This window comes from Agelaius tricolor, unplaced genomic scaffold (assembly GCF_023055355.1).
Source record: "Agelaius tricolor isolate 1412-34295 unplaced genomic scaffold, bAgeTri1.0.p SCAF_90, whole genome shotgun sequence".
Taxonomy (NCBI): Eukaryota; Metazoa; Chordata; class Aves; order Passeriformes; family Icteridae; genus Agelaius; species Agelaius tricolor.
The window spans coordinates 353,887-370,827 of record NW_027269350.1 but is presented as its reverse complement, the minus strand read 5'-3'; the positions used below and the strand labels follow the sequence as shown (position 1 = coordinate 370,827).

The 16,941-nt window shown below is 53.9% G+C and overlaps 1 protein-coding gene across 3 annotated transcripts; it reads left to right on the top strand.

Moving 5' to 3' along the window:
• Positions 1–49: 49 nt before the first annotated feature.
• Positions 50–16,200, top strand: AKT2 (AKT serine/threonine kinase 2). Of its 3 annotated transcripts, none has more exons than XR_011677319.1 (16): positions 50–201; positions 1,050–1,097; positions 1,997–2,105; positions 2,862–2,990; positions 3,091–3,202; positions 4,355–4,493; positions 5,907–6,038; positions 7,378–7,443; positions 8,512–8,580; positions 10,116–10,238; positions 11,703–11,831; positions 13,143–13,357; positions 14,734–14,821; positions 14,900–15,002; positions 15,598–15,732; positions 15,806–16,200. XR_011677319.1 is itself a non-coding variant. In XM_071418751.1 (16 exons), the coding sequence occupies exons 3-15, from the start codon at positions 2,060–2,062 to the stop codon at positions 15,675–15,677; spliced, it is 1,431 nt and encodes a 476-aa protein (XP_071274852.1). In that variant the 5' UTR covers positions 50–201; positions 1,050–1,097; positions 1,997–2,059; the 3' UTR covers positions 15,678–15,712; positions 15,754–16,200. The 3 variants fall into 3 exon arrangements, 2 of the variants coding, with proteins under 2 accessions (XP_071274852.1, XP_071274851.1); XM_071418751.1 differs by having other exon boundaries at positions 15,598–15,712; positions 15,754–16,200; XM_071418750.1 differs by having other exon boundaries at positions 15,598–16,200.
• The last annotated feature ends 741 nt before the right edge of the window (positions 16,201–16,941 follow it).

Genomic DNA, 16,941 nt, shown 5'->3' with positions numbered 1-16,941 from the left:
CGCGGGGTCTCCCCCTCACGGCCCCCCCGCCCCCCCCCCCCGCGCTGTTTTCGCTCCCGTTTCCTTCCGTCGCCGCTTTTTAAATTAAATTTTATTTTTATTTTTCCTCTTTCCGGAACCGGGAGGAAATAAAAAAAAAAAAAAACCGCGAGTCCCGGGATGAGCGGCCGGAACCGGCCGGGCCTGCGGCGTCCATGACAGGTGAGACCTTGGGATGGTTCCGTTCTTCCCCCCCCCTCCCCACCCCGCCCCGCGCAATGGACTCGCCCGGCTCCCCTGAGGGGCAGCGAGGGCCGCGCCACCCGCGCGCTGCCGGAGGGGGGCGCTGCGTTTCCCCCCTTTAGCGGAGAGAATGGGCTCGTCCCGTTCCTGAGGGGGGGGTCGGGGGGGCCGCACCACGCGTGGGGGGAGGGGGAGGACACGCGGGGACACGGGGGGGACACGGGGGGGACAACGGGAGCTCCTTCCCCCCCGGGACCGCGCTGTGGTTGCGCCCGCTGCGGTTCCGTTCGCTTCTGTGGGGAGCGAACCACTCGGGAAATGGGGGGGGACTGGGGGCGTTCACTGTGTGTCCCCCTCAGGATGGGACCCCTCCCCAAATTCCGGACGAAATTCCTCCCCAAAATCCCAAATTTCCTCCTCGGGGAGGAGCAGCAGTGGCGTGGGACCCCCCCACCTAATATTTGCTCCCCAATTTTCCCCCCTCCCCAAAATTCCTCCTAAAATTCCCTTCCCCAAATTCCTTCCCTCATTTCCCTCCCCCCAAAAAAATTCCCCCGGTTTTCCGTCCCCCATAAAATCCCCCCAATTTTCCCTGCCCAAAAAATGCCCCAAATTTCCCTCCCCCAATTTCCCCTCCCCAATTTTCCCTCCTCCAAAAAATCCCAATTTTCCCCCCCAATTTCCCCTCCCCATTTTCTCCCCCCAATTTCCCCTCCCCATTTTCTCCCCCCAATTTTCCCCACAGAGCCGCTGTTCATTCCCAAATTTCCCTTTTCCTTTCCCCCAATCCCAATTTTGGCCGTTTTCTCCCCATTTTTTGGCCCCAGGAGGAGCCGGCGCCGGGAGCTGCCCTCGGATCCGGATCCGGCGCTCGGGTACGGGGCAGGGGCTGGGTCCCCGTTTAATTGGGGTCGCTAACGAGGGGGGAATGAGCCCCGCATCTCCCCTGTCCTTGTCCTGTCCCAAAATCCCATGGACTGGGCCCAAAATCCCATGGATTCATGTCAAAAATACCATGGACTGGGCCCAAAATCCCATGGATTCATGTCAAAAATCCCATAGATTGGGCCCAAAATCCCATAGATTGGTCCCAAAATTCCAAAATTCCATGGACTGGGCCCAAAATCCCATGGATTCATGTCACAAATCCCATAGATTGGGCCCAAAATCCCAAAATCCCATGGACTGGGCCCAAAATCCCATAGATTGGGCCCAAAATCCCAAAATCCCATGGACTGGGCCCAAAATCCCATGGATTCATGTCAAAAATCCCATGGATTGGTCCCAAAATCCCAAAATTCCATGGACTGGTCCTCAAATCCCATGGATTGGTCTTGAAATCCCATGGATTGGTCCCAAACCCTCACAGATCCCAAAATCCCACAGATCCATCCCAAACCCGTTATCGATCCCACTGTTGATCCCAATGATCCATTATTGATCCCATTATTGATCCCACTATTGATCCCATTGATCCCATCACTGATCCCATCTCTGATCCCGTTATCAGTCCTGGTATTAATCCCATTATTGATTTCATCGTTCCCATTATCAATCCCATTATTGACCCCATTGATCCGTTATCGATCCCATTATTAATGCCATTGACCCCGTTATCGATCCCATTATCAATCCCATTATTGATCCATTATTGATCCATTATTGATACATTATCGATCCCATTGATCCATTATCGATCCCATTATCGATCCCATTATTGATCCATTATTGATCCGTTATCGATCCCGTTATTGATCCGTTATTGATCCCACAGGTGCTCCCGGCCCCTCAGGGTCCCGGGGGGGCCCCGGGGGTCCCCGGGGGGGGCGGGGCCACCATGAGTGAGGCGCTGGTGGTCAAGGAGGGCTGGCTGCACAAGAGGGGTGAGCCGGGGGCGGGGCCTGGGCTCTGGGGGCGGGGCTTGGGCCCTGGGGGCGGGGCTTGGGCTCTGGGGGCAGGACTTGGCTTTGGGGGCAGGACTTGGGGGATTTGGGTTGGGGGATTTGAGATTAGAATGGGGATTTGGGATGGGGGATTTGGGATTGGGATGGGGATGGGAGATTTGGGGGATTTGAGGGATTTGGGATTGGGGCTTGGGGATTTGGGATTTGGGATTTGGGATTTGGGATGGGAGATTTGGGGGATTTGAGGGATTTGGGATTGGGGATTTAGGATTGGGCATTGGGACGGGAGATTTGGGGAATTTGGGATTGGGGTCAGGGTTTGGGATTTTGGGGATTTGGGATCGTGGGTGTAGCATGGGAGATTTGCCCCATTTCCATTCTCCCCCACCCACTCCCCATTAACCCTTTCACCCCTGATCCCCCCCCCCACTCCCCATTAACCCTTTCACCCCTATTTCCCCCATTAACCCTTTCACCCCTAATTCCCCCCATTAACCCTTTCACCCCCTAATTCCCCCACTCCCCATTAACCCTTCCCCCCATCCCCCCCAGTCCCCATTAACCCTTTCACCCCTGATCCCCCCTCACCCCCATTAACCCTTTCACCCCCATCCCCCCCACTCCCGTTAACCCTTTCCCCCCCAGTTCCCCCGTTAACCCTTTCCCCCCAGTTCCCCCCGTTAACCCTTTCCGCCCCTCACCCCAGCCCCGTTAACCCTTTCCCCGCCGCGCCAGGCGAGTACATCAAGACGTGGCGGCCCCGTTATTTCCTGCTCAAGAGCGACGGTTCCTTCATCGGCTACAAGGAGCGGCCCGAGAGCCCCGAGCACGGCCTCCCCCCCCTCAACAACTTCTCCGTGGCCGGTAGGGGCTCAGAGCGGGCCGGGGGTCGTACCCCAAACCCTCCCACCCTCCCTTTGCCCGGGTTTTGCCCGATTTCGCCGTTTCTCGCCCCGTTTCTCAGAGTGCCAGCTGATGAGGACGGAGCGGCCGCGCCCCAACACCTTCGTCATCCGCTGCCTGCAGTGGACAACGGTCATCGAGAGGACTTTCCACGTGGACACGGCCGAGGAGCGGTGGGCGCGGCTGGGGACCCCAAATCCTGCTGGGGGGATCCTAAATCCTGCTGGGATGGACCCCAAATTCCTCTGGGAGAGACCCCGATCCTGCTGGGGGGATCCTAAATCCCTTGGGATGGACCCCAAATTCCTCTGGGAGAGACCCCGATCATGCTGGGGGGATCCTAAATCCCGCTGGGATGGACCCCGATCCTGCTGGGGATCCTAAATCCCTTGGGATGGACCCCCCCCACATCCCTTGGGACAGACCCCAAATCCTGCTGGGAGAGACCCCGATCCTGCTGGGGGGATCCCAAATCCCTTGGGATGGACCTCAAATCCTGCTGGGAGAGACCTCAAATCCTGCTGGGGGGATCCTAAATCCCTTGGGACAGAGCCCAAATCCTGCTGGGGGGGATCCTAAATCTCTCTGGGAGAGGCCCCAAATCCTGCTGGGAGAAACCACAAAGGGAGACACCCCAAATCCCATGGGAGGGATCCTAAATCTCTCTGGGAGAGAGACCCCAAAGCCCTTGGGAGAGAGGTCCCAGTTTGGGGGTGGATCCCAGTTTGGGATCCCCATTTGGGCTCCCTGTTTGTGATCCATTCGATCCCTTTGCCACAGTGATGAGTGGATCCCTGCTTGTGATCCCTGTTTGTGACCCCTGTTTGTTTGTGATCCACTGGATCCAATTTCACAGGGAGCAGTGGCTCAGGGCCATCCAGGCCGTGGATCCCTGTTTGGGATCCCTGTTTGTGATCCACTGGATCCAATTTCACAGGGAGCAGTGGCTCAGGGCCATCCAGGCCGTGGATCCCTGTTTGGGATCCACTGGATCCCTTTCACAGGGAGCAGTGGCTCAGGGCCGTGGATCCCTGTTTGTGATCCCTGTTTGTGATCCACTGGATCCCTTTCCACAGGGAGCAGTGGCTCAGGGCCACCCAGGCCGTGGATCCCCGTTTGTGATCCCTGGTTTTTGTCCCTGTTTGTGATCCACTGGATCCCTTTCACAGGGAGCAGTGGCTCAGGGCAGTGGATCCCTGTTTGTGACCCCTGTTTGTTTGTGATCCACTGGATCCCATTTCACAGGGAGCAGTGGCTCAGGGCCATCCAGGCAGGGGATCCCTGTTTGGGATCCCTGTTTGTGACCCACTGGATCCCTTTCACAGGGAGCAGTGGCTCAGGGCCATCCAGGCCGTGGCCTCGGGGCTCAAGAGCCGCGCGCCGGCCCCGGAGCCGCCCGAGCTCGGGGGAGCCCCCGGGGATGGAGAGGACGGAGAGGCCGCCGGGAAAGCCCGCAGCAAGGCCGTGAGTGTGCCCCAAAATAGCCCCAAAACATGCCAAAAAATCCCACCAAAAACACCCAAAATAGCCCCAAAATATGCCAAAAAATCCCACCAAAAACACCCAAAATATCCCCGAAATATCCTTGAAATATCCCTGAAATATCCCCCAAAACCCACCCTAAATAGCCCCAAAATATCCCCAAAATATCCCTGAAATATCCTCCAAAGACCACCCATAATTTCCCTGAAATATCCCCCCAAAACCACCCAAAATATCCCTGAAATATCCCCAAAATATCCCCCAGAACCCACCTAAAATGTCCCTGAAATATCCCCCAAAACCAACCCAAAATATCCCTGAAATATCCCCCCAAAACCACCCAAAATATCCCCAAAACCAACCCAAAATATCCCCCAGAACCCACCTAAAATGTCCCTGAAATATCCCCCAAAACCAACCCAAAATATCCCTGAAATATCCCCCCAAAACCACCCTAAATAGACCCAAAATAGCCCTGAGATAACCCCAAAAAATCCCACCAAAAACGCCCAAAACATCCCCAAAATATCCCCCAAAACCCACCCAAAATATCTCTGAAATATCCCCCAAAACCCACCCAAAATATCCCTGAAATGTCCCCCCAAAACCACCCCAAAAAATCACAAAAAAACCTCAAAAAATCCCAAATAAACCCTAAAAAAATCCCCAAAAATTTCTATAAAATTCCCATAAAATCCCCCAAAAATCCCCACTCCCAAAACCCCCAAAATCTGTTATTTTTGCCCCATCAGAGCATGGCAGACTTTCATTACCTGAAAACGTGCCTCAACAAATCCCCCCAAAATCACCCCAAAAAAAACCCCAAAAGATCCCCAAAAATCCCCCCTAAGAACCCCCTGAAAAATTAAAAAAAAAAAAAAGAAATCCCAAAAAATCCCAAAAAATTACCAAAAAATTCCCAAATCCCTCCCAAAAAATCCACAAATCCCCCCAAAAAATCCCCCAAAAAGTCGCCAAAAAAATCCCAAAAAATCACAAAAAAAATCTGAAAAAATCCCAAATAAACCCTAAAAAATCCCCAAAAAATCCACAAAAAATCCCCCAAAAATCCACAAAAAAATCACAAAAAATCCCCAAAAAACCTGAAAAAATCCCCAAAAAACCCTCTAAAAATCACAAAAAAATTCCCAAAAAATTCCCAAAAAATCCCCAAAAAATCACCCAAAAATCTCAATAAATCTTAAAAAAATCACAAAAAAATTCCCATAAAATCCCCAAAAAATCCCAAAAAATCACAAAAAATCACAAAAAAACCTCAAAAAATCCCAAATAAACCCTAAAAAAATCCCCAAAAATTTCCATAAAATTCCCATAAAATCCCCCAAAAATCCCCACTCCCAAAACCCCCAAAATCTGTTATTTTTGCCCCAGCAGAGCATGGCAGACTTTGATTACCTGAAGCTGCTGGGCAAGGGCACCTTTGGGAAGGTGATCCTGGTGCGCGAAAAGGCCTCGGGGCGCTACTACGCCATGAAGATCCTGCGCAAGGAGGTCATCATCGCCAAGGTCTGGGCTGAAAAACGGGGATTTCGGGCAAAAACGGGGCCTGGGGGCAAAATGGGGATTATTGGAGTCGGATCCGGGCGCTTTGGGGCCAAAAATCAGCGTTTGGGGGGTGGGAAAGGGGAATTTATGGGGAAATAAAGGGCGGTTTTGGGGAGGTCATGGTGGTCGGGGTTTGGGGGGAAAAATTGGGGTTTGGGGGGTAAAAATGGGGGTTTTGGGGAAAAAAATGGGGGTTTGGGGGAAAAATGGGGATTTTGGGAGGTAAAAATGGGGATTTTGGGGGAAAAATTGGGGTTTGGGGGGGAAAATTGGGGTTTGGGGGAAAAATGGGGATTTTGGGGGAAAAAATGGGGGTTTTGGGGGAAAAAATGGGGGTTGGGAGGTAGAAATGGGGTTTGGGGGAAAAAAGTGGGGGAAAAATGGAGGTAAAAATGGGGGTTTTGGGGAGGTCATCGTGGTCGGGGTTTGGGGGGAAAATGGGGATTTTGGGGGAAAAAATGGGGGTTTTGGGGGAAAAAATGGGGGTTGGGAGGTAGAAATGGGGTTTGGGGGAAAAAAGTGGGGGAAAAATGGAGGTAAAAATGGGGGTTTTGGGGAGGTCATCGTGGTCGGGGTTTGGGGGGAAAAATTGGGGTTTGGGGGAAAAAATGGGGGTTTGGGGTGAAAAATGGGGGATTTTGGGAGGGTGAAAAATGGGGGTTTGGGGGAGGTAAAAATGGGGGTTTTGGGGAAAAAATGGGGGGTTTGGGGGAAAAATGGGGGTTTGGGGGAGGTAAAAATGGGGGTTTGGGGGAGGTCATCGTGGTCGAGGTTTGAGGCAAAAAGATTGGGGTTTGTGAGGTAAAAATGGGGGGTTTGGGGGAAAAATGGGGGGTTTGGGGGAAAAATGGGGGTTTTGAGGAGGTAAAAATGGGGATTTTGGGGGAAAAAATTGGGGGTTTTGGGGGGAAAAATGGGGGTTTTGGGGAGGTTGCCAAGGTGAAATTCAGGGCAAAAAATGGGGGTTTGGAGGAAAAAAAGGGGATTTTGGGGAAGAAAAAGGGGATTTTGGGGAAGAAGAAGGGGATTTTGGGTAAGAAAAAGGGGATTTTGGGGTGTGATTTGGGGCAGTTTGGGGAGGAGGGGAGAAGGGCATTTCTGGGGCGCTTTGGGATGAAAAACGGGATTTTGTGGGACGTTCAGAGGTGAAAAAAACGACGTTTTTGGGATATTCTGGGGCGAAACCCAGCATTTTTGGGACGCTTTGGAACGAAAAGTGGGGGTTTTGGGATATTCTGGGGTGAGAAATGGCATTTTTGGGTGAGTTTGGGCGGCACCTGAGCGTTTGCCCCCTCCACAGGACGAGGTGGCTCACACGGTGACCGAGAGCCGCGTCCTGCAGAGCAGCCGCCACCCCTTCCTGACCGTGCGTGGGGCCCGGGAACCCGGGCCAAAATAACGGGAATTCTGGGACAAAATCCTGAAATCCTGGGACAAAATCCTGAAATTCTGGGAGTTCCTGACCAAAATCCTGAAATTCTGGGACAAAATCCTGAAATTCTGGGAGTTCCTGCCCAAAATCCTGAAATTCCTGCCCAAAATCCCCAAATTCCGGGAATTCCTGCCCAAAATCCCGAAAGTCCGGGAATTCCAGGCCAAAAATCCTGAAATCCTGGGACAAAATCCTGAAATTCTGGGAACCCCGGGCCAAAATCCAGGAATTACGGGAATCCCTGCCCAAAATCCTGAAATTCTGGGCCAAAATACTGAAATTCTGGGAGTTCCTGCCCAAAATCCTGAAATTCTGGGAAATCCGGGCCAAAATCCTGAAATTCCGGGAATTCCGGGCCAAAATCCTGAAATTCTGGGACAAAATCCTGAAATTCTGGGAATCCCTGCCCAAAATCCTGAAATTCTGGGAGTTCCTGACCAAAATCCTGAAATTCTGGGACAAAATCCTGAAATTCCGGGAATTCCTCCCCAAAATCCTGAAATTCTGGGACAAAATCCTGAAATTCCGGGAATTCCTCCCCAAAATCCTGAAATTCTGGGAATTCCTGGCCAAAATCCTGAAATTCTGGGCCGAAATACTAAAATTCCGGGAATTCCTGCCCAAAATAACCAAATTCTGGCAATTCTGGGCCAAAATCCTGAAATTCTGGGAGTTACTGGCCAAAATCCCGGAATTCTGGGAATTCTTGCCCAAAATAACCAAATTCTGGGAATTCCGGGCCAAAATCCCCAAATTCTGGGAATTCCGGGCCAAAATCCTGAAATTCTGGGAATTAAATCCCAAATTTCTGGGAATTAAATCCCCAATTTCCAGTAACTAAATCCCGAATTTCCAGCAATTCCCTCCCCCAAAATCCCCGAATTTCCAGGAATTCAATCCCGAATTTCCAGCAATTCCCTCCCCCAATCCCCCAATTTCCAGAATTCCTCCCAAACCCCCGAATTTTGGGATTTTTCCCAAATTCCCGTTGTTTTTCCCCAGGCTCTCAAATACGCCTTCCAGACCAGCGACCGCCTGTGCTTCGTCATGGAATACGCCAACGGCGGCGAGGTGCCGGCTCTGCCCCCAAACTCGGCCTTTTTTACCCCAAAATTTGAGTTTTCCGTGGGGCTGGGGGGGTTTATCCATCCTACCCCCATTTTCCCCGAGTTTTTCCCCAATTTTTTCCCGTTTTTCTCCCGTTTTCCCCCAATTTCCCCCCATTTTCCCCTCACTTTTTTCCCCAATTTTCCCCCCCTTGGCCCCAAATTCTCTCCCCAAATTTCCCCCTACCCATTTTCCCAGGTATTTTCCATCAATTTTTCCCCAATTCCCCCCAAATTTCCCCAATTTCCCCCCATTTTTTCCTCTTTTTTCTCCATCCCCCCCATTCCCCCCCCAATTTTTCCCCAATTTCCCCATTTTTCTTCCATTTTTCCCCAATTTTCCCCCCAATGCTTCCCCATTTTTCCCCAATATTTTCCAAGTTTCCCCAGATTTCTCCCCAATTTCCCCCGATTTCTCCCCAATTTTCCCTCCAATTTCCCCACCGATATTTTCCCAATTTCCCCGTTTTTCCCCCAATTTCCCCCCCAATTTTCCCCAATTTCCCCACCCAATTTCCCCACCCAATTTTCATTTTATTTCCCCCCAATTTCCTCCCCCAATTTCCATTTTATTCCCCTTGATTTTTTCCCAATTCCCCGTTTTCCCCCCCATTTCCCCCCAATTTTCCCCCTCCATTTCCCTTTTATTTCCCCCCCAATTTCCCCCCAATATTTTCCCCAATTTCCCCCCTGAATTTCCCTTCTCTTCCCCCCGATTTTTCCCGATTTCCCCCCTTAATTTCCGTTTTATTTCCCCCATTTCCCCCCCAATTTCCCCCCAATATTTTCCCCAATTTTCCCCCTCCATTTCCCTTTTATTCCCCCCAATTTTCCCCCTCCATTTCCCTTTTATTTCCCCCAATTTCCCCCCTGAATTTCCATTTTATTTTCCCCCAATATTTTCCCCAATTTCCCCCCTCCATTTCCGTTCTATTCCCCCCGATTTTTCCCGATTTCCCCCCTTAATTTCCCTTTTATTTCCCCCATTTCCCCCCTGAATTTCCCTTCTATTCCCCCCCATTTTTCCCAATTTCCCCCCTCAATCTCCCTTTTATTTCCCCAATTTCCCCCCTGAATTTCCCTTCTCTTCCCCCCGATTTTTCCCAATTTCCCCTCTTTTCCCCCAATTTCCCCCTCGAATTTCCCTTTTATTCCCCCCGATTTTCCCCGATTTCCCTGCTTTTCCCCCCCATTTCCCCCCAATATTTTCCCCCATTTCCCCCCTCAATTTCCCTTTTATTTCCCCCATTTCCCCCCTGAATTTCCCTTCTCTTCCCCCCGATTTTTCCCAATTTCCCTGGTTTTTCCCCCCAATATTTTCCCCCATTTCCCCCCTCAATTTCCCTTTTATTTCCCCAATTTCCCCCCTGAATTTCCCTTTTATTCCCCCTGATTTTTCCCGATTTCCCCCCTTAATTTCCCTTTTATTTCCCCCCTGAATTTCCCTTCTCTTCCCCCCGATTTTTCCCAATTTCTGTGCTTTTCCCCCCAAATCTCCAGCTGTTTTTCCACCTGTCCCGGGAGCGGGTGTTCCCCGAGCCCCGCGCTCGCTTCTACGGCGCCGAGATCGTCTCGGCCCTGGAGTACCTGCACTCGCGGGACGTCGTCTATCGCGACATCAAGGTCCTGATCCGGGATCTGGGCCCGATTCCTGCGGGTTTGGGGAAATTCTGGGGGTTTGGGGGCGTCCCGGGGGGGCTGGGGCTGAATGCCCGGGGTTTGGGGTGGATTTTGTGGGGGTTTGGGCTGAATTTCTGGGATTTTGGGGCTGAATTCCTGGGGTTTGGGGTGGATTTTGTGGGGGTTTGGGCTGAATTTCTGGGATTTTGGGGCTGAATTCCTGGGGTTTGGAGCCAGTTCCTGGGGTTTTGGGCTGAATTTCTGGGGTTTGGGGTGGATTTTGTGGGGTTTTGGGCTGAATTTCTGGGATTTTGGGGCGGAATTCCCAGGGTTTGGAGCTGGTTCCTGGGGTTTTGGGCTGAATTCCTGGGATTTTGGGGCTGAATTCCTGGGGTTTGGAGCCAATTCCTGGGGTTTTGGGCTGAATTCCTGGGGTTTGGAGCCGGTTCCTGGAGTTTTGGGCTGAATTTCTGGCATTTGGGGGCTGATTTTGTGGGGGTTTGGGCTGAATTTCCGGGATTTTGGGGCCAAATTCCTGGGGTTTGGAGCCAGTTCCTGGGGTTTTGGGCTGAATTTCTGGGATTTTGGGGCTGAATTTCCGGCATTTGGGGGCTGAATTCCTGGGATTTTGGGGCTGAATTCCCGGGGTTTGGAGCCAATTCCTGGGGTTTTGGGCTGAATTTCCGGGATTTTGGGGCTGAATTCCTGGGGTTTGGAGCCGGTTCCTGGGGTTTTGGGCTGAATTCCCGGGATTTTGGGGCTGATTTTGTGGGGGTTTGGGCTGAATTTCTGGGATTTTGGGGCTGATTTTGTGGGATTTGGGGTGGATTTTGTGGGATTTTGGGCTGAATTTCCAGCATTTTGGGGCTGAATTCCTGGGGTTTGGGGTGGATTTTGTGGGGGTTTGGGGCTGATTTTGTGGGATTTGGGGCTGATTTTGTGGGGGTTTGGGCTGAATTTCCAGCATTTTGGGGCTGAATTCCTGGGGTTTGGAGCCGGTTCCTGGGGTTTTGGGCTGAATTTCTGGGATTTTGGGGCTGAATTCCCGGGGTTTGGAGCCGGTTCCTGGGGTTTTGGGCTGAATTTCAGGCATTTTGGGGCTCATTTTGTGGGATTTGGGGTGGATTTTGTGGGGGTTTGGGCTGAATTTCCAGCATTTTGGGGCTGATTTTGTGAGGTTTTGGGGCTGGTTTTGTGAGATTTTGAGGCTGATTTTGGGGTTGAATTCCTGGGATTTTGGGGACCATTACCAGGGATTTTGGGGCTGATTTTGTGGGATTTGGGGCTGATTCTTGGTATTTTGGGGACCATTCTGGGGATTTTGGGGCTGATTTCATGGGATTTTGGGCTGAATTTCCCGCATTTTGGGGCTGATTTTGTGAGGTTTTGGGGCTGATTTTGGGGCTGATTTTGTGGGATTTTGGGGCTGATTTTGTGGGATTTTGGTGCAAATTCCTGAATTCCCAGCTGGAGAATCTGATGCTGGACAAGGACGGGCACATCAAGATCACGGATTTCGGGCTCTGTAAGGAGGGGGTGACGGACGGCACCACCATGAGAACCTTCTGTGGCACCCCCGAGTACCTGGCGCCCGAGGTGAGGCTGGGAATTCCCTAAATTCCCCCAAAAAATCCCCAAAATTCCAGAAAAAATCACAAAATTCCAGAAAAAATCCCAAAATCCCAGAAAAAAATAAAAAAATCCCTGAAAATTCCCCCAAAATCCCCAGAGAATTCCCCCCAAATCCTGCAAGGACCTTCTGTGGCACCCCCGAGTACCTGGCGCCCGAGGTGAGGCTGGGAATTCCCAAAAATTCCCAAAAAAATCCCAAAATTCCTGAAAAAGATCGCAAAATTCCAGAAAAAATCTCAAATTTCCCCCCAAAAAATCCCAAAATTCCCGAAAATTCCCCCCAAATTCCCAGAGAATTCCCCCCAAATCCTGAGGGGCTTCCTCATTACTTGTCCCCGCTTTAGGTCCTGGAAGGTGACACCCATGACTTTGTCCCTGCAGGTCCTGGCAGGTCCCAGCCCTCACCTTTACTGCCACAGGTCCTTACAGGTGACCTCTATCCCCTTTAGGTCCTGGCAGGTCACACCCATGACTTTGTCCCCTGTCCCTGGCAGGTCACACCCGTCACCTTTACCCCTTTAGGTCCTGCAGGTGACCCCATTCCCCCTCTCCCCTCAGGTCCTGCAGGTGACCCCATTCCCCCTCTCCCCTCAGGTCCTGCAGGTGACCCCCACACCTTTACCCCTTTAGGTCCTGCAGGTGACCCCGTTCCCTCTCCCCACAGGTCCTGGCAGGTCACACCCGTCACCTTTACCCCCTCAGGTCCTGGCAGGTGACCCCATTCCCTCTCCCCTCAGGTCCTGGCAGCTCACACCCATGACTTTGTCCCCTGTCCCTGGCAGGTGACCCTGTTCCCTCTCCCCTCAGGTCCTGGCAGGTGACCCCGTTCGCTCTCCCCACAGGTCCTGGCAGGTGACCCCCTCACCTTTACCCCCTCAGGTCCTGCAGGTGACCCCGTTCCCTCTCCTCACAGGTCCTGGCAGCTCACACCCATGACTGTCCCCTGTCCCTGGCAGGTGACCCCGTTCCCTCTCCCCTCAGGTCCTGCAGGTGACCCCCTCACCTTTACCCCCTCAGGTCCTGCAGGTGACCCCATTCCCCCTGTCCCCACAGGTCCTGGAAGATGACACCCCATGACTTTGTCCCTTTAGGTCCTGGCAGGTGACCCCCTCACCTTTACCCCCTCAGGTCCTGGCAGGTGACCCTGTTTGCTCTCCCCACAGGTCCTGGAAGATGACACCCCATGACTTTACCTTCACAGGTCCTGGCAGGTCCCAGCCCTCACCTTTACCCCCTCAGGTCCTGCAGGTGACCCCGTTCCCTCTCTCCCCTCAGGTCCTGGAAGACAACGACTACGGCCGCGCCGTGGACTGGTGGGGGCTGGGGGTGGTGATGTACGAGATGCTCTGCGGGCGCCTCCCCTTCTACAACCAGGACCACGAGCGCCTCTTCGAGCTGATCCTGCTGGAGGAGCTGCGCTTCCCCAGGAGCCTGGGCCCCGAGAGCTGCTCCCTGCTGGCCGGGCTGCTCAAAAAGGATCCTAAACAGAGGTGAGATACACCTGGGTACACCTGAGATACACCTGGGCACACCTGGGTACACCTGGGTACACCTGAGATACACCTGGGTACACCTGAGATACACCTGGGTACACCTGGGATACACCTGAGATACACCTGGGATACACCTGAGATACACCTGAGATACACCTGGGTACACCTGAGATACACCTGGGATACACCTGAGATACACCTGGGCACACCTGGGGTACCCACACACACGGGTACCTGCGCTTCCCCAGGAGCCTGGGCCCCGAGAGCCGCTCCCTGCTGGCCGGGCTGCTCAAAAAGGATCCTAAACAAAGGTGAGACACACCTGGGCACACCTGGGTACACCTGAGATACACCTGGGATACACCTGGGTACACCTGAGATACACCTGGGGTACCCACACACACCTGGCACATTGAGGTCCTGCAGTCCCTGGGCCCCGAGAGCCGCTCCCTGCTGGCCGGGCTGCTCAAAAAGGACCCGAAACAGAGGTGAGACACACCTGGGTACACCTGAGATACACCTGGGCACACCTGGGTACACCTGGGTACACCTGGGTACACCTGGGTACACCTGAGATACATCTGGGTACACCTGAGATACACCTGGGTACACCTGGGATACACCTGAGATACACCTGGGATACACCTGAGATACACCTGGGCACACCTGGGTACACCTGAGATACACCTGGGATACACCTGAGATACACCTGGGCACACCTGGGGTACCCACACACACGGGTACCTGCGCTTCCCCAGGAGCCTGGGCCCCGAGAGCCGCTCCCTGCTGGCCGGGCTGCTCAAAAAGGATCCTAAACAAAGGTGAGACACACCTGGGCACACCTGGGTACACCTGAGATACACCTGGGATACACCTGGGTACACCTGAGATACACCTGGGGTACCCACACACACCTGGCACATTGAGGTCCTGCAGTCCCTGGGCCCCGAGAGCCGCTCCCTGCTGGCCAGGCTGCTCAAAAAGGATCCGAAACAGAGGTGAGACACACCTGGGTACAGCTGGGTACACCTGGGGTACAGCTGGGTACACCTGGGCACACCTGAGATACACCTGGGTACACCTGGGATATACCGGGGCACACCTGGGGTACCCACACACACCTGAGACATACTTGGGTACACCTGGGGTGCACCTGTGCCCACCTGCGCTCACCTATTCTCACCTGTTCCCACCTGTTCTCACCTGTGCCCTCACCCGTTGTCCCCTGTGCCCACCTGTGCCCTCACCTGTTCTCACCTGTGCTCTCACCTGTTCTCACCTGTACCCACCTGTGCCCACCTGTGCCCTCACCTGTGCCCTCACCTGTGCCCACCTGTGCCCTCACCTGTTCTCACCTGTACCCACCTGTGCAGGCTGGGCGGGGGCCCGGGCGACGCCCGCGAGGTGATGGAGCATCGCTTCTTCGCGGGCATCGATTGGCTGGACGTGGTGCAGAGGAAGGTGAGGCCCCGCCCACGGCCCCGCCCCGCCCGGGCGTGACCCCGGCCCTCACCTGGCGCGAGGCCCCGCCCCCCCCAGCTGGTGCCGCCCTTCCGGCCGCAGGTGACGTCGGAGGTGGACACCAGGTACTTCGACGAGGAGTTCACGGCGCAGAGCATCACGGTCACGCCCCCCGAGAGATGTGAGTGCACCTGGGCTCACCTGGGCCTTACCTGTCCTTACCTGTGTCCTTACCTGTCCCTGTCCATCACGGTCACGCCCCCCGAGAGATGTGAGTGCACCTGGGCTCACCTGGGCCTTACCTGTCCTTACCTGTGTCCTTACCTGTCCTTACCTGTGTCCTTACCTGTCCTTACCTGTCCCCGTCCATCACGGTCACACCCCCCGAGAGATGTGAGTGCACCTGGGCTCACCTGGGCTCACCTGGGCTGTCACTGACCCCTCACCTGTCCCTGACCCCCTCCCATCCATCACGGTCACGCCCCCCGAGAGATGTGAGTGCACCTGGGCCTTACCTGGGCTCACCTGGGCTCACCTGGGCTCACCTGTGTCCTCACCTGTGTCCTCACCTGTGTCCTCACCTGTCCTTACCTGTCCCTGTCCATCACGGTCACGCCCCCCAAGAGATGTGAGTGCGCCTGGGCTCACCTGGGCTCACCTGTGTCCTCACCTGTGTCCTTACCTGTGTCCTCACCTGTACCTTACCTGTGTTTACCTGTCCTGTCATCTCTTCCCTCACCTGTCCCTGTCCCTCACCTGTCCCCGCCTGTCCCCAGGTGAGCTCCTGGACTCTCCGGAGAGCGATCACCGGACGCATTTCCCGCAGTTCTCCTACTCGGCCAGCATCCGCGAGTGACACCTGGGACACACCTGGGACACACCTGGGGACACCTGGGACACACCTGGGACACCTGGGGACACCTGGGACACACCTGGGGACACCTGGGGACACACCTGGGGACACCTGGGACACACCTGGGACACACCTGGAACACCCCTGGGACACCTGGAACACACCTGGGCACACCTGGCACACCTGGGCTCCCCTGTGCGCCTTCCCCCACTGTCCGCCAACTGCTCTGGCTCCTCCCCCAGGCGCTCTGGCCCCTCCCCTGTGTCATATGGCCCCACCCCCAGAGCTCTGGCTCCTCCCCCAAGTGCTCTGCCCCCACCCCCAGGCACTCTGGCCCCTCCCCTGTGTCATATGGTCCCGCCCCCAGGCTCTATGGCCCCACCCCCAGGTGCTCTGGCTCCTCCCCCAGGTGCTCTGGCCCCGCCCCCTCCCCCAGGTGTTTTTGGGGGATTTTGGTGCCGTTTTTGGACGTTTTTTGAAAAAACCTCGACGTGGCCTTGACGCCCCCGGAGCTCCCAGTTCAAACCAGTTCAAACCAGTTCAAACCAGTTCAAACCAGTATCCAATCCCTGCTCATCCCAGTCCCTCCCAGTCCCTCCCAGTCCCTCCCAGTTCATCCCAGTTCGATCCCAGTTCGATCCCAGTTTATCCCAGCCCGGTTCAATCCCAGTTTGTCCCAGTTCAAACCAGTCCCTCCCATTTTGTCCCAGTCCCTCCCAGTCCATCCCAGTTCCGGGGCCCCTCCCCCACCAGCGTTGCCTCTGAGCCCCTCCCCCCCCTCATTTTGGGGCTTGGGGAGGGGCAGAAATTGCGATTTTTGTTGTTGTTTTTGGTTTTTTGTTTTTTTCCTCTGGAATTGCCCAAATCTGGCGGAATTCACGGGAAAATCGTGGGAGGGGGGAGGGGTGGGAGGATGGGGGAGGGGCAGGGGCGGGGGGGGGATGAGCAGCGAAAAAAATTAAATAAAAATTGAAATTTTTTTTGGTTTTTTGCTCTTTTTTTTTTAATTTTTGACACCCTCCAAATCTGTGACGCCCCCAAATGTTCCCAAAAACCCCCAAAATTTTTTCACCCTCAAATGTCCCCAAAAATTTTTAAAAAAATCCCCAAAACCCCAAAATTTCCCGTCCCTACCCACCAAATGTCCCCAAAAATCTCCAAAAGTCCCCAAAATAAAAAAAAAAATTAAAATCCCTCAGATTTTTGCCATCGCCCCAATGTCCCCAAATGTCCCCAAAATCTTCAAATTTTTGTCACCCCTCCCCGC

Bases quoted from the DNA above. Each gene is read 5' to 3' on its own strand.
- AKT2 (XM_071418751.1), top strand. From the start codon at position 2,060: ATGAGTGAGGCGCTGGTGGTCAAGGAGGGCTGGCTGCACAAGAGGG. The intron at 2,991-3,090 runs GTAGGGGCTCAG...CCCGTTTCTCAG, and splicing joins CAACAACTTCTCCGTGGCCG to AGTGCCAGCTGATGAGGACG. The intron at 8,581-10,115 runs GTGCCGGCTCTG...CCAAATCTCCAG, and splicing joins AATACGCCAACGGCGGCGAG to CTGTTTTTCCACCTGTCCCG.